The sequence below is a fragment of the Excalfactoria chinensis genome, chromosome 7, assembly GCF_039878825.1.
Source record: "Excalfactoria chinensis isolate bCotChi1 chromosome 7, bCotChi1.hap2, whole genome shotgun sequence".
Classification (NCBI taxonomy): domain Eukaryota; kingdom Metazoa; phylum Chordata; class Aves; order Galliformes; family Phasianidae; genus Excalfactoria; species Excalfactoria chinensis.
In genome coordinates, this window is record NC_092831.1 from 34,551,805 (window position 1) to 34,570,657 (window position 18,853).

An 18,853-nucleotide genomic window follows, 5' to 3' on the forward strand; every position below is an offset into this window, starting at 1 on the left:
TTTCCTTAAATATATCTAAGTTAGTTGACAGAATGGGATAATTGAACACGATAAAATCATGTAGGCAGTTATAAAAGCAATACTATTTTCTGGCAAATATACTTAAGTACAATTACTTCAAATATATTAAACTCTCACCAAACAAAACATAAAACAGAAAAGACATTAGCACTATTTAAAAGAAACAGCCCCTAGCCTCTCTTTAATTTGAATCAGCACCAAGTAATTTCTACTGATTGCTTTCCACATAATGCAGAAAGCAATTCTATTTGTTTTAAAAACTAGGCTATTCTGACAGGTGCTATTTAGAAGCAATAATAGTTTCGCTTTAAATTTAAGCTAACGCAAATTTTAAAAGAGAACTGTTGATGAAGCTATGTTTGTTCCTAATGCTGACAGCTTAGTATGTAACTTCCTACAAGCCTTTGCAATCCTCATGTTACAATCGAGATCTCCTGAAAGTTCTAGGGATACCTCCACTACAGAATGGAGGATAATGAACACAAATTATATCCTCCATCGTTTCAGATTTGCTAATACACTAGTTTGATGCTACTGTTGCATGTTCTTACAACATAACAGCTGGCGAGCTCCTTTTTATGCAGAAGGCACTGCCTCCTCAAAACTCACAAATCTTCAGAGAAAACATGCTGAAGCACACTCAGAAAATACTTTCTACATAAATCCTCAGACTGAAATAAAGTTTGTGGTAGCCGCAGTTGCATTGTAGCTTTTAAGGCTTGTGAAAGCACTAGCCAACCACTTCTGAAGCAAGAAATTCCTATTAAAGATATTGTTCAAACCTACATTATTTTTATTACGAGAGAGAAAGATAGGAAAAAGAATCCACAGCTGACAAAAATTTGCCTGTGAGATGAAGAAAGCAACCGTTCAACTCAGACAGGCAGCTATCAGTAGATGTATGCTAATCTCAAGCTGTATCACAGGCTATATGTTTCTGTATTTATTAACACGACTACCTTCAGCACTCTTTAAAGGGCTACTTTTAGCAGGTCATTAGCACAAACACACTGAAATAATCAGGCAAACACACAGACACATTTTAAACAAGTTCGTCAGAGACTGTAGTAAAGTCTATGCTGGCTTGGCATGGCCATATTTGATAAGGACAAGCTCCAGAAAGGGTTAAGTACATTAGAGCCTGCTAAGTGGCATAAAAACAAAGCATTAAAAAGTCCTGATACTTCTGCTAACCTACTCTGCACTTCAGACTGAATTTGACATTTCATGGATCACAGCCAGAGATTTCAGAAGCATGTCAAAAGAAGTTCAGTGCAGGCAAGGACTGAAAGACTTCAATTAAACAAATTGACAAAATAAGCCATTCACTACATACAGTAGAGATGTTGAGATTCAGTCAGAGGAGAGAAAAAAAAAAAAAAAAAAAAAAGTACTTTCTTTTTTAAATTTATTTCCCAGTTATTTATATATCTTTTTAAGAAAGTTAATTACTACAAATGCAAAAAGTCAGTTTACTTATGTCTCAGTGGCAGCCAGCTGACAGCACCAGCGCTAACACCCAATTAAGTAAAACAATCACCTGAGATACTTGCTATCTGCAGTTGGACTGAAGTGGAAACACAAGAAATACTAAGATTTACCTCTGTCTCTGTTGTTGTCTCTAGGAAGTTGTTGGCGTCTTCAGCCTTACTCTCTATACCCTTACCGACATCACAGCCTTGGGCCATTACTGTGTGCTCTTCCTGTGGAACGTCATGCGTGTGGACAGACGAGCCCTTCCTCTTCGTCGTCTTTTTCTGCGACTGCGCGACATTGCTTTTTGCTTTTCGTTCTCTGAAGTGAGCAAACTGTGCATAAAAGATTGGAATAGATACAGGGAGAGGTAAGTGAGAAAAAGGAAGCAGGACCACAAGATTAACACACTCATAGGTGACAAGGAATATTCCAGCTTGATCAAATATATACATCTGCAGAAAAACTGCTTGATCTTCTTATTTCCTACACATTCAGAATAAACCAGATATCTGTGCAACTAAACAAGAAATCTCACACTAGTACTAAAGACTCATTTCAATACAGAAATCAGATTTTACTCAGTGAAACTCTGCATGTCAATGACAACCGAGAATTACGGAAGGACAGATTAGAAAAGGAACAAATTGTTAATATACAAGTATCGGTTTTTGGAGGAGGGGTAAGGGGGGTTGGAAAGCAGCCTTTCCATAAAATAGGCAAAAACAACAACCCTTAGAAATGCATCTAAACAGATCTTTGCCTGCCTAAGCATTAGGACTAAAATTAATGGGAGTCCTCATGCTCCTTCCCTGCCACCCCCTTAAGAGAATACAGCAAAACTTCCTAGCCAGAAAGCAGACTACAGTACATAAATAGAAAATTAATTAAGCCAGGTCATTTTAATTTCTTCTGTTGAAGATTCAGATGTTCTACTTTATCAGACTATCACAGCGCAGGGAAGCACGAGGGACTCGTAAAGAATGTCACTGACAGAATTTATTACCCAACTTTCCTTAGTACCTTAAACTGCTTAAGAAGGATTAGCTTATTTTCAACTCTAGTATTACAGTTAGGCAGCACTTCCAGACAGCATCTCCCTCACAGCATAAATCCAGGCATACCCCTAATGGGGGAAAAAGCCTTCTCTGACAGCTTAGCTCAACAGATATGCAGTACCTACATTCGGTCTGCTTAAAATGTGCATTTGCAGAAGGACACCAGTTTCTTACCAGCATTTAGGCTTTTTAGAAACAAAGAGCCTTTTAAAAATTGATAAAAACCTGTCGTTTTCATAGTTCTTGATACCGAATGCAGATAAAGCAAAGATTGCCAGATGTTGTATTGATTTTCTAAATAAGCAAAACAAAAAGACAGCAAAAGGCAGTAAATAAAACTGTCATGAGTCAAACAGCATCCTCTGAAATCAATTGTTAACTACAACAGTTACTGATGGCATTATGTGCCAAAATAGCTATTACACCAATTCAGCTGATATATATATAACATGGGCAACAAGGACAGGAGAAAACCTGCAGGATAACGGGAGAATGGAGGAAGCTGCTGAAGCAGATACACAGGAGTAAAGCAATCAGAAAATATATGAAACAAAAGGCAAAGAGGGTTCTCATCCTATACATCTGTTAATAACTTCACAAAGGAGGAGAAAGAAAGATATTTAGGATCAAAATATCAAGATTTCCCATGGCTGAACATCTACACAAGTAGAAAAATTTTAAATAAACATCTCAAAGAGTAAAAAAAAAGCAAGAAACAACAAGAGCAAAATCCACTTACTTTGTCACACTCACATGCATTAAAAATCAGGAAAGCAAAATAAGTATCGTGCAGAAACTAACGGCCCCAGAATTCCGAGAAATACTACATTTGTTGTCCCATGAATGTGTCTGGAGTCCAACACTGCAGATTTCTAGAATCAGTGAGTGGGAAAAAGTATCCTTTATGGCATTACCAGGTTTCAAAAGCCTTTAATCAGCTATATTAATTTAAGACTCGTTCCAATAATACCATCACATACACAGACAACAAGTACCACAAAGTAGTGCATATGCACATGAAGGAAGTAGATTTATTAGAATGTAAATTTGAAGAACCTGACACAATCAGAACGTAGCATCTGCCAAAGAATGGCAGCTTCCAATTAAAATAGAAGTTGGAATATTTGCTACAATTTGGTGGTAGCTCCAAAGGCATTTCACTGATGGAGTTTTTATTCCTATATGAATAACTCAAGCACTGCTTTAAAGAGGAAAACACATACACAACCCCTTCCCTAGGTCATTACTTAGCTAAGAGCTATGGATGAGAGAGGCAACAAAAAAAACAATTTGCACCTCTAGGTTCAAGTAGTACCAGACACTGTTAGCATGACCACATTCTCACAGCAACCTGCTTGTAGCAGCCAATTGATTACAATACACGACAGAAAAAGAACAAGGAAAAATGCTTCCTTCTTCTCTCTTACACAAGAGCTTCCAAAAACACAGCCTAGCCAAAGTTCTGAGCCAAGTCACAACCACACAGCCCACCTACACAGCTGCACATCCATGTCCAGCTTAAGGATCTGAGGAGGGTCACCAAGTAAGACAAAAGGTCCATCTCCTCCAGTTGGGCCCATGGAAGCTATCACTTCCAAGTTCAGGCATATAATTAAGGACATCAACATAGGGCAAGCACAAAGAAATGCTAGGGACTAACTGAACATACCAAGGGATTTACAGCTCACATTTGCTTTCCTGTACCAAACATATCTTTGTGTTTAATAACCCCCACTAAGCATTACTTCCATTAACTTGCCTAGGTGCTTTAACAAACAACAACAAAAATAGAAATAAAGCCTTCTATTGCCCCCATTCTGCTAGGTAAATGATGGAACACAGTGATATTTTAACAAGCAGAGGAAGCACTACACCCATTTCTGCCACTTTGCACCTACTCCTCTCACATGGCACGTTTCCATGCAGCAGCAGCACTGAATGAGCAGCCAAGGATTTCTTTTTTTGTTTTTAATAGTAAGATACACGATATTAAGCACACAACTTTATTTAAAAATTGGGGGGGGGAAAAAAATAAGAAAAAAATAAGAAGATACAGCATTGCCTCTGCATGGAGAGCTTGAAACATAATGCAAGCCTCTACTATTTTTTTTGTTCTCCCAATGACAAACAACAGCCGTACAACAGGTGGGAACTAATAACTTGTTCAAGGCAAGTACATAACATTTTTCTATGAACAGAACTTACAGATATGATACTGAACTTACAGAAGCGCTACAAAAGAAAAATGGAACAGAAGCCTCACCACAGTTAACCTAACTTTCCTAACCTGAGGAAGAACAGGAGTTGCACAAAGCTCTCATTTTCAACATTGATGCAAGAAGCTATCATGTTATCTTTCCCTGACAGAGGGCTTTTCCCGTCCTGTCCTTACATGGATGCAGAGCTGCCGAGCAGGAAGGCACACCTGGCTGAGACCTGCGGGGCCAGGAAAAGCTGCGCTGCCTGCACAATGCCAGCCAACAGCCACTGCCTTCCCAGCAGTGCTCCAATTACCGCCTGCACAGCCCTGGGAGGATGTTGCAGGCAAAAAGCCAATGCAGATAAAAGAGGTACACAGCCAAGCTCTGCTCCACCACAGACTGCAGAAAGCAGATCTCCTGGCAGGTACCTTGCAGGAAGACCTACGACCCAGGCCTGGAGGAGGCCACAAGGATAGTGCTGGCAAAGAGGCTGCAGCCCATGAGAGGATGCGAGCTGCACATAGCTCCACAACACTATACAGCCTCTGCCATCTCCTTCCAGCTACAGTCCCATTGCCATCCCGGCAGAGAAATATAGAATCAGAGAATACCCCAAGTTGGAAGGGACCCATAAAGATCATCAAGTCCAACTCCTGACTCCACACAGAACCACCTAAAAAACACACAGTATGTCTGAGAGCACTGTCCAGATGCTTCTTGAACAGCAGCAACTTTGGTGCCACGGCCATCACCTTGAGTTTCAGTGCCCAACCACCCTCTCAGTGAAGAACCTTTTTCACAGTGCCCAGTCTGAACCCACCCTGTCGCAGCTCCGTGCCATTCCCTCAGATCCCATCGCAAGCAACAGAGAGGAGATCAGTGCCTGCCCCTCTGCTCCCCATCACGAGGAAGCCATCAGCCATAATGGGGTCTTCCCTTCTCTGGGAAGAACAAACCATGAGGCAGCCATTTCTCATTTATTTTCTCCTCTAGAACATTCACTATCTTTGTAGCCATCCTTCAGACGCTAATAGTTTTATGTCCTTCTTTATACTGTGGCGCACCAAACTGCACACACTACTCAAGGTGAAGCCACACTAACACAGGACAACCATTTCCCTTGACTGGCTAACAGCATCATGGATGATAACACTTCAGACTTCAGTTGGCCTTGCAGACTGTCTGGGCACACTACTGACTCACACTCAACTTGCCATCGATTCAAATCTCTTTGAGAGAGCTCGTTGCATGCCACCATCTCATTCAGCAGTAACTCACATACAGCAGCAACAGCTCAAAGAACAGCAGAAACACTGAACAACCACACACCACCACAAACCGGCTTCCTGGACGACACGATCACCAAAACAAAGCATAAGTCGGTAGCTCCCAGCGCGCACCAAGCACTGACCGCACGGGCACACTCGGCAGACCGTAGGTACCGAAGGAAGCAGAGGCGATGCCCGCAGCCCACACCCAGAACCCCCCTTGCCTCCAGCCGCGCCGCGGGGCCTCACCGAACAACCAGCCGCCCGAGGGCCTGCTCTGGCTGCAGCCCCATCGGAGGGACGCGGGAACGGCGCTGGAGCGGCAAAGCACACAGCTCCCGCCCCCGGGCTTTTCCCCTAGAAACAAACCTTAAGAAACGGCAGAAACGTGAGAGGAAAAAACGAAAACAACGCAAACAAACGCGGATCCGCAGGGCAGGGAAAGAACACCCACTCTACGCCAGGCTGCACCCCGCAGCCTCCGCCCGCCCCGCAGCGCCGAGGCCCGCAGGAGCAGCGAGCGCCGCGCCTCACCTTGGCTCTGCCAGCCTCCAGCTTGCGCGTCCGCTCCTCCTCCATCTCCTACAGGGCACGAACAGAAGATCCCCGCTGCGCTACAGCTCGCACCCCGGCAGACACACAACTTTCAGTCATGGCCGCCCCACGGCTTTCGCCCCGCCCGCTTCCACTCAATTACCCAATCGCGAGGCAGCCACTGTGGACTCTGGCCAATCAGATAGAAGAGGTGGAGCGGTCTGCCGGGGAAGGAAGGAAGCTATGCGGGGATTGGCGAGAATCGCCGCGCCGGGGAGCCCGCCGGCCAATGCCGCGAGAAATCGTTGGCCTCGCCCCGCCCACTCCCTCTCAGTAACGCCTGGGATTGACCGTCCGCTTCGTCCCGCCCCACTTCAGCGGCCGCCAATGGGAGACGCCGCCTGCCGCGGCGCGCGGCTCGTTTCAAACGGGAGGCCCCGCCAATGGAGACGGCGGGGCGGTGCCCGGGGAAGCTGCGCGGGTCTCGCGTCCCGGCCGTTATGCAGCGCGGCGCAGTGATACGGGCGGCTCGGCTGTACGGCTCGACACTGCCGAACTAGTCTGCTAACGGTAGGATTGTAGTAGGCAATATGCGAGACAACGAGGGAGAAGTAAGGTGCTCTGTTCTTTTAACACTGAGGCTAATCGACTTCACAGTCATCTGCCAAACTGGTAAATCTCTCCATCTCTTCAAGTCACTGGACCGCTACTGAAGGGCAACGTGACAAAACACGTTCTTTAAATATGATTTCCCACCATATCTTAGTTCAGAGGTAACCTGTTGTAAAACACCACCTTTTCCTCTCCAAGAAGCCTGGAAACGAAAATGTGTGTGGAAAGAAACACAAGTGTTGGTGTTCTCAGAACCAAAGAATGCTCCAGCTCAAAAAGAACCTTACTGACAGACAGCCTAGTCCAAACCTGCCATGACTGGTTGTCTCCATCATCCTCCATCTCGTTTATAAGCTTTCCCCAAGTACTGGAAGGCCTCAATGAGGTCTCCCCAAGACCTTCTCCAAGCTGAACAAACCCAGATCCCTCAACCTTTCTTCATAGGAGAGATGCTCCAACCCTCTTATAATCACTGTGTCCCACTCCAACAGCTCTGCATCCTTCTCATGCCCTTCCAACCCCTACAGAGGGACCTTTCTGTCCTTCAAAGGAACCACCACCTCCATGCTGCACATCAGTGCCTAAGAGCAAAAGCACAGAGCTCTGCTTCTCGCAGCTGGCCAGGCTGGGGACAGCCCTAGAAGGGCCTTGTCTTTTGTGCCGGGAGAGCTGCAGCTCCCTGCGTGGGCTCACAGTGGTTTGGGGGCCCAAACGTTTGGACTTCTGAGTCAACTCCAGCCCTTGTGTGCAAAGCTCAGCTCCAGGCCGTGCTGTGCCCTCAGCAGAGCACCAAGCTGGCTCCTGTGTGCTGGGAGGAGGAGATCCAGGAGCAAGAGGCAGAAGCCAGGAATGAGAAGTCCCCCAGCTCTCAGCAAAGGAAGGAGCTCCCTCCCTGGACAGCAGTTCTTATCTCCATGCTTGGCACAAACAAAGGCACCGAGGGAGAAGCAAAATGAGGTGCAGAAAGGCTCAGAGACCACAAGAAAGCAGTGCAAGTCCTGAGCCCTAAACGAGCACCCAGCACAGTGTGAAAGGACGGACCCCATCTGCACCCCAGCCCTTAACCTTCACCCTCCGTGGCCAAAGCCCACAGCCCCAGCCCGGGGCCTGCAGGCACTGTGCTCTGGGGCATGGAACAGATGGCACAACGGGCAAGTGCAGCCCCAGGGCCTCCTGCTGCCTGCCCACAGGCAGAGGCAGGGCAGCAAGGGAAGGAGCTGAAGAAGCAGAGGCCAAGAAGCCACGCTCACTGGACTGCAGGTGAGCTGGGACTTTGTGCTTTAGCTTCCAGGGGACCTGCCCCCCCCACCTGAAAGCATGGCTCAGAGCTGCCCCCCCACAGCCCCCTGTGTTGGGAAGCAGGGCAGAGCTCTGTGCCAGCTTCCTGGGGCTGGCCTAGTCACGTTCAGTGCCTGGGACAGGATCTAGATTGAACTGCATTCTGGGGACAAAAACTCTTAAGATTCAGTTTATCTCAGATTGCCTCCACCTCAGGCAGAGGCTGTTACAGCACCAGCTGCCTGCTGCTGCCATACCCCAGCAGGCTCTGGAACACAGGGACTAGGACCAGCCCATTCCAACAACGTGCCCTGCATGGCACTGCCAGACAAGAAGAGCTTTTATGCACCCACAGCAAATATCTGTGAGAGCAGAGGCAAGAACACAGGCTGAGCTCAGCCCTACAGAGGGACCTTTCTGTCCTTCAAAGGAACCACCACCTCCATGCTGCACATCAGTGCCTAAGAGCAAAAGCACAGAGCTCTGCTCCAAACATCCTCCAGCAACGGGAGGAAAATCTCAGCACTGGGAAACAGAAGGGGCTCAGGAACACAGCAAGGTGCAGCGAGGCTGTGTGTCTTTGGGACAGACTCAAGTGGCAAAACCGTAACAACAGCAATGGCCAAAGGAATACAAACAAAAAACCCTTGAGCTCCCCAGCCCACCCCAAAATGAAATCAATGCCAACAGCACCCAGCTTGCAGCGTGAGGTAGCTAAAGCAAGTCAACACCCCCCCTTCCCCCCAAAGAGAAAGAAATGTCACTCTTCAACATAGGAGATACCAACCCACACAGGTACTGAGACACCAGTGCCTATGGTACACCCAGCTACAGCCACACGAACGCAGACACACACATCCCAATGGAAAAGAACAGGCTGAGAGGGCAGCACTGCCTCCACCTCCCAGCGCTGTGCGTCGCAGGGCAACCATGGGGCCTCTGAGCCACCCTGCCCAGCCCCACAGCACATGGCTCAGCTGTGACCCAGGAGCAGCCACCATCCTGTCCAAGGCAGGGTGCCCCTGCGCATGCCATTGTGCCCTCCACCAGCATTTTCTTCCCCCCCCCTCTCCCCTCTCCCCCAGAACGATAAAAGAAAGACTCCATCAAGTCTGAGAAGGGCACTCCAGAGGAACCTAGATAGACTTGATCGATGGGTCAAGGTGAACGGAATGAGTTTCAACAGGGCCAAGTGTCGGGTCCTGCATTTTGGTCACAGCAACCCCAGGCAACCCTACAGGCTTGGGCAAGTGTGGCTGGAAAGCTCCCAGACAGAAAGGGACCTTGGTGTGCTGATGGACAGTCAGCTGAATATGAGCCAGCAGTGTGCCCAGGTGGCCAAGAGGGCCAATGGCATCCTGGCTTCTATCAAGAATGGTGTGGAGAGCTGGACTAAGGAAGTCATCCTGCCCCTGTACTTGGCATTGGTGAGGCCTCACCTCGAGTACTGTGTCCAGTTTTGGGCACCTCAGCACAAGAAAGACATGGAGGTACTGGAGCAGGTCCAGAGAAGGGCAACGAGGCTCGTGAAGGGCTTGGAGAATCAGCCCTATGAGGAGAGGCTAAGGAAGCTGGGGCTGTTTAGTCTGAGGAAGAGGAGGCTGAGGGGAGACCTTATCGCTCTCTTCCAGTACCTGAAAGGTTCTTACAGTGAGAGTGGGGCAGGTCTCTTCTCACTAGTGACAAGGGACAGGACGAGGGGAAATGGCCTCAAGTTGCGCCAGGGCAAGTTTAGGTTGGATATTAGGAAGAACTTCTTTACAGAAAGGGTGGTTAGGTACTGGAATGGGCTCCCCAGGGAGGTGGTTGAATCGCCATCCCTGGATGTGTTTAAGAGCCATTTGGATGTGGTACTCAAAGATACGACTTAGCAGAGATTTGTTGTTTTTGTGGGGTTTTTTTATTATTATTTTTTAATTTATTTTTGTTGTTGTTTGTTTGTTTGTTTGTTTGTTTCTTTTTTTTAGAGATAGACTACTGGTTAGGCTGCGGTTGGACTTGATGATCTTCAAGGTCTTTTCCAACCTGAGTAATTTTATGACTCTATGATTCTAAGTCAATATGAGATGGTCCTGTTTCAAGGTGTGCAGAAATTCCCACCCTGCAGTGGTTCGAACGAGGGCTGGTGACGAAAAACAAACGGGGAGCCAGGGAGCTCACGTGGACTCCAACCCCCACAGACCTGGCAGGCAGCACAGCAGGGTGGGTGAGAAGAGAGGTGAAGTCTTTCCTGGTCACTGGAAAACCACTGAGAAACTGCAGCAGGAGGTAAAGTGGAGCCGATGGTGCTTCATTGAGCTGCCGCTTCACGGGATCGGTCAGTGTTCAATGATGGGACAAGATGGATCTCACCCACCCTGCCAGGTCAGACGCAAAAATCCCCATGCCTGGGCTGAGTTCCTATTGATGGTGGGGTCTTGGCAGCAAAGGAGATGTACCCAGCCTTCACCCTCCTGCCACATCTTCTGGTTGTTCTGCAGTTCCTAGTTGGAGCTGGTGGGTAACCTCCTCCCACTCCAGAGCTTCACTGTCAGGTCGCTGAGAAACAAAAGAGAGCGATGGCATGAGCCAGGAGCTTTGCATGCCTCAGACAGGCACCGCGAGCAGAAGCATCACCCACCCCCAGCCCATGGCAGCATGCAGCCCATGAGGTTCCCAGGCTCTGTCTTGGTAGGAGGATGCTACGTGTCTGTCTGGGGGAGCAGGCAGGCCCAATGGGACTCAGCCTCCAGCTCACCCCACTGGCAGCAACTGGTGACAAAGGCAAGCAGTGACCCACAGGACTCCCACACCCCCTGCATGGGCTCTGTCTGTAGCTCAAAGTGGTGGTGGCACAGAGAATTTGCTCTCCCCAGGGCGTGGGTTGGTTGGCAGGGGGCTGCCAACTCCCCCCCCACCACCACCATCCTTGCAAGGGTGAGGGCAGAACACGGCTGCCACAGATGTGGGCATTGGGCAGGAGGTTAACAAAAGAAACAAAACCAAACTAGATGGGGGTATGACTGGGAAAAGGGGAATGGCACCTCCAGGAAGGATTGACCAAGTGGGGAAAAACGCAAAAGTTTCATACCGTTAAGAAGCAGCTCAGAGCAGAGAGAAAGAAAGAGAGAGAAGAGCTAAAGCAAGCAACAGGCAGAAGGACAGCAGGAGGAAGAGATGGAGAGAGAGAAAAGGAAAGACAGAAGAGTGCATGTGCAAGAGAGAGTCAGAAAGAGCAGGAGGGTCAAGGCAGACTAGTAGCACGGCCCTTTATGGCAAGGACATGTCGTGGAAGGCAAGGGCTGAGCCCAGGCACGTAATTCCATAACTTTACCCGGCAGTCACTGTGGCACAGACAGGAGGTGGGGAGGAGGAGAGACAGAGAGAGACAGAAAAAGGAAGGGAGAAAAAGGACACGGTGGAAAAGAGGCTATCAGAGTCTTGCTGCCAAATTGCTCCCCAAGAGCAGCAGGGGATGCCCAGCCCCAGGGAAGAGGGGACCCTGCAGGGGGATATCCCAGAGAGCGGGCAGGGGACAGACTAAGACAGCAAGGTGAGATGAAGGCACAGAGAGACCAGAAAGCTGCAAGATCCCCCCTGCCCTCTTCTCCCTCCAGGCTCCCGGCCCCACTCAGTGCAAACCCACCCAGGCCCAGGGATGACAGGTCAACCCAGGGCTCTCCCACCTCCCGGAGGCTCCGGGGAGCACCAAGCCCGAGGCTCACCTGGAGGCAGTGAAGATGTGCTTGGAGTTGGTGCAGATGGCGTTGATGGGGCTGTCGTGCCCCTTGATCTCGCCAACCGGGGTGAAGTTATCCACGTTCCAGACTTTGATCACGCCTCCTCGGCAGGCACTCAGCACCATGGGGCAGCCAGGGATGAAGGCCAGGGCACAGACCCAGTCTTTCTGTGCATTTGGGACTTGCTGTAGCTATGGGGGCAGAGCAGAGATCACAATCAGCCTCATGCACTCAGCTGCAGGTCATCACCACTGCCCCAGAGTCAATCCAGATCTCCGAGCTGGACTCAAGACTTGGGGCCTGAAACCTGTTTTCAGAGAGTAACACAGCAACTGATGCTCCAAGCCTATGTCCCAAGGGGAACAGCAGTTCTGGGTGCCCTTCAGTACACACCGATAGGCACACAGAGCCACTTGGCACATGCACTGCCAGATCCCCAGGCTGCCCTCCCAGGATAGCAGCACCTAGACCAGGTCCCCCAGCCTTCCTCCAGACCCACAGCAGCAATCCTGCTCTGCCCCACGTTACCCCGCATGCTGCCCTCCTGACCTGGAGAAGTTCCTGCTGCTCCAGATCCCACTTTTTAATGCCGGCGTCCCTGGAGCCGCTGAAGAAGATGTCTCCTTGGATGGCCAGGCACTCGATGCCATCATAGTGAGGGGGCTCCAAGTTGTGAGTGGGGCCAACATTGCCCGCCACACCCTCAGCAATCTCAAACACCTGGGGGGAAAAACAGCAGCTGGGAGACCTTGGATGGCTCTGGAAACAGATGTCAGCCCTTCTCCAAGAGCTTGGCCACCACCCTCCATCCCCGAGGCTCGGAGCACTCAGCACACAGAAAGCAGGTCTGCTGGAAACAGAGTTGTGTTCAAACAGCACTGCTTTGGTGGGTGGTTGCAGTGATCCACACGTACCTCTCCGTGGGCAGTTTGTGTCACAGCTGAGAACTGTTCTCCTGCGTTCCAGTTCAGTATCTCAGGCACTTACTCCTTACATCTATACTTAGCAACGGAACTACCACTTAATCCTACAAATGCCTAATGACTTCCTACGATAAAGGAGAACTGTCCTGCCAGCATTGCTCAAGGATGATGAGTCTCTGCTGCCCTGCGCAATACTTGCACTCCAGCGCAAGACTGTGCCGGATGTGTGTTCCAGTTGGATGGTAACGTCTAACACTAAAATCCTAAAGTAACCTATGTCTAACACCAACACAAAACTTAAGGCCTTAAGGCGTCTAACACTAAACTCCTAATTGAACACTAAGACAAGATGGAAGCCCAGAACAAGCTGCAGAATCAGGAAGTCCAGCACTCCTGCAGAACTGATCTCCAGAGAGGCCCGGTATCGCTGAGGAGGAGGAGATGGTAATACTTGAGCAATGCTGGCAGGACCGCTCTCTGTTATAGCTGTTAATTAACAGCTATAACAGTTAACGCCGGGTGCAGGCGCTGCGCAGGGGGTAAGGACACGGGCGCCTGGCCTGCCGATGGCGCTGCTGTGAGCGCAGCGCTGGGCGGGCTAACATGGTGGAGGAGCCGGCAGGTTGTGCTGCTGCTGGCGGGTCAACCTCCATCGGCTCCGTATCATCTGGAGGTGGATCCACTTCCATCGGCTCCACGGTGGGTGTCGCGGGTCTGACCCTCCTGCGACAGCCAAAGGCGCTCTTCTTCCTCCTCATCCTCCTCCTCTTGTTGTTCTCCGTGGGCCTTTTCTGCCTCTTGGATTCTGGGCACTCCATCTCTTTCTTGCCATGGATTGCTGGGCAATCATCGCTCCTGCTTCTCTTGGTGCCAGGCATGGCTGCTTGCCACCAGAAGGCTCAGAGCAGAGTGAGCTAGGTGGGGCAGCGCTGCTCAAGGTGACTACTGTGACACCAGGAAGGTTCTGTGACATCACAGATGATCAAGGTGGCTACTGTGACATCAGGAAGGTTCTATCATGGCAGCCGCCCCCATTGGGCTGCTGTTCTCTCTGGCAAGCAAAATGGCACAGAGGAGCCATCCCCAGGAAAAGGGTTCTCGGCCCTCGACCCTCTTCCTTTCTCCACAAAGGAATATTTCAGGTCTGGGAGACATGGCTTATAATGCTGGAGAGGGGAAGAACTGTTGGCAGTTCTGGGGGCTAAGGTCTCACCAGACATCCTGCCACCATCGGGAGACATGTGTCACCACTGAGCCCCTATTCTGCTACATTCTTACACACATCTTCATGAGCCAAGCTAAGAAGAGTGGGATCCTGCCCCCACCCCCCCCCCGCCCCAGCCCCATGGTTCCAGCTCCAATTCAACCTACTAAAAGCCAGAAAAATAAAATAACAAAATCAAACTTAAAATAACACAAAAATGAAGCTGTGATCCTTTGCTGTTCTGGAGCTGCAAATGAGCAGGCACAAATCATCCGTAACAGGAGGGAGAACTGAGCAGAATGGGACAGACTGCTCAGCTGAGTCAGATGTAACATGCAAGCATCAACAACGGAGCCCAAGGAGTGAGAAATACAACCCCCTCCCCCCCCCCCCCCCCTCCATCTCCAAAGTTGCATTTGTATCACTAATGAAATAAAAGGCAAGCTTTGGGGTGAGGAGATGCACAAAAAGCCACGTGCAGAACTGGGAAAACCAGAAATATGGGCAAGGGGGAGAGAAGAGGTCTGAGAGGGGGGCTCTGCCCAGCAGCCACAGGAGAGTACCTTGACATAGTGATCTTTGGAGCCCGTCACCACCACCAGGTCATGGTTGCTTGCTGTCTGGCTTACTGTGAGACACATCACAGGCCCAGTGTGGCCACTCAGCTTCCCAACGGGCTGCAGCCTACAACCAGTGACAAGGGTCAGTCAGCCCCTTCCCAACAGCACAGCTCCTCCCCCAGCACAAAGCCCACTGCCCTCAAGCACTCCTGACATAGAAAGGTCCTCTTTGGGGCATCACCATCAGGGGTACCCTGCTTCACAGTGATGCTGAGGGATGAAGACACCTTGAAAATTTGTGATTCTGTGATTCTGTAAAATAAATTACTGCTTTTACTTATTATTGATAAAACCTGATAAAACCAAACTCATGTTTGTTTCGGTTGAATGTCTTGGTTTATTGATATTTAAATAAATATCTAATTTGTCTTATATTTCCTTCTATTTCTGTATGTAACAATTTCACCATTTCTAGTGCTAGTCTAGCTCCATTCCCTCCAGAACAGCAGTGTTTGAGAAAACCTTTCTTGGTTAGGGTTTCAGCTGTCCAGTAGTCTGCCATCACTGGACTTAGAGCACAGAATTCAGGTTTTGTACTATTGGAGCAGGTTTACCACCTGCATTTTCTCCTGAGGCCTGTTCTACCTGACAGCTGTAGAGGTTGTAAGTGGTAGAACTAACAATACTGTGTGAAGGTCCATCTGGTCACGATATCTTACTCAGAACTCCAGGAGATGCTGCAACCTATCTGCAATTGAATGGGCAGCACTTACTAGTGGTTTGTCATCCACTTATAAGAAGAGTTAATCATAAGAATAATTTGTTTCAACCTGCATTCACTGTTTTTGGAAATAATAGAAAAAATGGACACTGCACACTGTTACATGACAATGGTATTGAATACTACTAGCTGTAAAGAGTTACTACCCATACATTTATCTCACAATGCAGTTGTTGGTTTTTTTTGTTTGTTTTTTAATTTACAATATTTACAAGCAAAAGGCATTCTTCTAGTCTGTTGTAAATACTTTCTAACAGACAAACAAAAACAGCATTAGCTCATATGTGCAAAATATGTCATTGTAGCACTCAACCATATAAGTGTCTTGTAATTTCACCGACAGAAACAGTCAACCTTCAATTCTTCTGCTTCTGGTGTCAGCAAGCACACTGGTCCACACAATGCAGGGGAGTCAGGAATTCAGTGAAACATCTTCAAGATTTCTTATCTTTCGTTTCAGGCTCCAAAGTGCAACATGAGAGTTCTTGGCTGTTGAGTTGCAACATTACCATTGGCAGAAGGAGACAACTGAAGGAAATAGCCTGTATTTCTTCACTAGTGAATTTCTTTTATGTGTTTGCTTGCTTCCCATTCTTTTAACTCAATAAACAAGTAACTTCTTCTAAGATTGAAATAATAAAAAGCCTAACCTGTGGAACTAGAACACAGGAGTTTATTGTCTCCTGGTATTTCCAGGTGTACAGTTACACAGTCAATAAGTAAACAGAGGTTTAAACAGATGTTTCATATGAAAGATAATCATGATAGAAGGATAAAGAGAAAATGCTCGCCAGTGCTGAAGGTCCACAATAAACTCCACACTGGCGCAATCTCCAGAGTGGCAGTCAGCCCTTAAATGAGATCTGGGAGAGGTGGAGCCAAGCTCCCTCCCTCCCTCCCTTCCAACAGTTTCCCATACACCAGGTATGTCTGTTTGTTTCATTTTTTAACATGTTTCAGAAAATAGTAATTAAAATCAAGGCATAAAGTATCAAAATCAATAAAAGACATCATAGAAGTGTAGCTCACCATCTAATCCGTTCCTATAACTGAAGAAGGATCTCATTCACCTGCAGTGTTCATCACAACTGCTTTTGTAAATTGTTTATAAACATGTGCTGTGAGAGCCCTTACTTATCTAGCAGCTCCATCACTTATCATAAAATTAAGAATTTTTTTGCTTGTTTTCAACAGGTTTTCATTTTTGTCATTAAGCCAAATGTTTCTTGCTCAGTCTTTTCAGACAATAAAATAAATCAATTGTGTCCTAAATATTCTTTCATTTATATTGCTAATTGGCTCTATCTCAACATTTAATTAATTAATAAAACAATGCCCATTCTTCAAAGTATTTCTCAGATCTCATATTTTGTAAATCTACCATTGCTTCCATTTTTTCCCCTGGACTTCCTTTCCCTCTTATGCTGCCATGTCTAAAATTAGACACAGTGACTTTAAACTATGACTTCAGCACTGCTAAATAGAGCAGAATAATTACCTCCTGTGAGGTGTACATAATACCCCTGTTAATATTTTTCAGAATCAAATTTGTCTGGTTTTGCTTTTTTTTTTTTTTTTTTTTTTTTTTTTTTTTTTTTTTTTTGGATTTCCGCGTTCATTTATGATCCCTGGTTCATGATGCACAATAACTACAGAAACACCTTTTGTACAAGACCCCTGAGGCTGGCACACTGCTGGCAAGTTGGAAGATGTCCCTGTAGTAGGGATCCCACTATGATCAGAGCATCCATAAGTTCTGGAAAGCATTTTTGAGCTAATATTAGATTTTCTCTGAGACCCTTGCACATCAAGCAAAGGTTTCTCTTTCTGTCCTCTAACAGTCATCTCAGTTACTTAACACTCTCAATATATATTTTAATTAAATACCTCAGTGGGGCTGTTTTTGTCAACCTTTCTTGTAACCCTCTATTCCTATTGCAATGAAGGATTTAGAAACTTAACTTCTAGAGGATCCTTTAAGAAACAATTAATGGTAAAACATCAGCTCAAGATTCTTGGGTGGTTAGAGAAGTTACTGTAAAGCCCCAGCTGGTCAGGAAGCAACAGTTACTGTAGTATCAGCAATGACTAATGCAGGCTTGTTGCTACTGTGGTTGTCTGGGGACACCAACACAGCTCTTGGCTACATCCCCACCTGAATACTGCAAGCAACTCTGGTCACCGAGTCACAGAAGGAATGATGAGATAGGAAAGTACAAAGAGAACTTGCTAGGAAAAACATGAGGCATACAAGCAGCCAGACAAACTAAATCTGATCAAAAGTGCACCTTCTGTGAGTGGCTGACAATGAAGTTCAAGAGATGGATATAAGAATCATCCTTGTAGGCACTACTGTTACATCCTCCTTTTCTTGACTTGTGAAATCAATGAACAAGGAAAATCTGCTGTTTGAGGAAGAAGTGAATGGATCCCCTAGATTAGAGAAGTAACATCCAAACAGGCATGTGAGGGTAAGCCACAAACTATGCATAAAGTGCATGGAGAGCTGTAATAAACTATATTGTATAACAAATTAAAATGCTTTGGAAATCTGGATTTAAAACAATCTAAACCTTTTCATTGTTTCTTTCTTTGCCTAGGTAAACTTGCACAACAATGCCCATGCTAAAGTTAAGTTACTTAGGCAGCTCCTTATCAAAGGTTGTTGCAGATGCCAAGAGGATAAAGGGATCAAAAACATGAATTAAAGTACCAAAAACATACATAGGGTTTTTTTCTATAGGCCACAGACTGCTGACAGGTGAGAAAGTTTTCTGTTCTGCCTCATTGCTTGTAGCTGCACAAGTGAGCCAAAGTAAGCTGAGCCCCAGGTCTGGCAGGGTGCAGCTATTTTTGGGACCCCCATGTTGCAGTTGCTATAATCTCTCCAGTGTCTATCAGCCTGTGTATTTTTAAGGACAGACTGCACACACATGCTGTGTGGGTCACAGCTGGAGGGGGTGATCTCTGCTGCTCCCACATAGCTGAGCAGAATTGTCTGTCTGCTACCCCAGCTGCCTGCAGGGCTTCAGCTGTGGCTTTGCCATGGCCTTTGGATAAGGAAGGGGTTGTAACTTTGCTTTCCTAGAAGCAGAGCAGAGTGTCTGTAATTTGGTTTCTTTCTCATGCCTTAGCATTGGTTTTATTGCTGTCCATGATAAATGTTTCTTTGCTTTTCATGCTGGAAGGAGAAGGACAGCAGAGGTTGATCAGGAGATGGT

The 18,853-nt window shown here is 47.4% G+C and overlaps 2 protein-coding genes across 9 annotated transcripts in view; both read right to left on the reverse strand.

Annotated features, from left to right (window-relative positions):
* The window catches only part of PCNT (pericentrin), an 87,987-nt gene extending 81,249 nt beyond the window's left edge, over positions 1-6,738 (reverse strand). For 3 of the 8 annotated variants that reach the window (XM_072341699.1, XM_072341698.1, XM_072341705.1), the window contains exons 1-2: positions 6,556-6,738; positions 1,623-1,829 (exon numbers count right to left, since the gene is read on the reverse strand). In XM_072341699.1, the coding sequence (XP_072197800.1) occupies positions 1,623-1,829; positions 6,556-6,600 (252 nt within the window). In that variant the 5' untranslated portion in view covers positions 6,601-6,738. The remainder of the gene's footprint in view (positions 1-1,622; positions 1,830-6,555) is intronic. The other 5 variants (XM_072341701.1, XM_072341700.1, XM_072341703.1 and 2 more) reach the window with 4 other exon arrangements.
* Positions 6,739-10,588: 3,850 nt separating this feature from the next.
* Positions 10,589-14,932, reverse strand: LOC140255160 (kinesin-like protein KIF21B). Its single transcript, XM_072342490.1, has 4 exons — positions 14,855-14,932; positions 12,714-12,884; positions 12,150-12,349; positions 10,589-10,983 (listed from the first exon to the last, which is right to left on the reverse strand). Exons 1-4 carry the CDS (start codon positions 14,930-14,932, stop codon positions 10,929-10,931), a joined length of 504 nt encoding a protein of 167 aa, XP_072198591.1. The 3' UTR covers positions 10,589-10,928.
* Between the last annotated feature and the right edge of the window lie 3,921 nt (positions 14,933-18,853).

Bases quoted from the DNA above. Each gene is read 5' to 3' on its own strand.
- LOC140255160 (XM_072342490.1), bottom strand. From the start codon at position 14,932: ATGTGTCTCACAGTAAGCCAGACAGCAAGCAACCATGACCTGGTGGTG. The intron at 12,885-14,854 runs GTACTCTCCTGT...TTTTCCCCCCAG, and splicing joins CCAAAGATCACTATGTCAAG to GTGTTTGAGATTGCTGAGGG. The intron at 10,984-12,149 runs GTGAGCCTCGGG...TTTGTTTCTCAG, and splicing joins CACATCTTCACTGCCTCCAG to CGACCTGACAGTGAAGCTCT.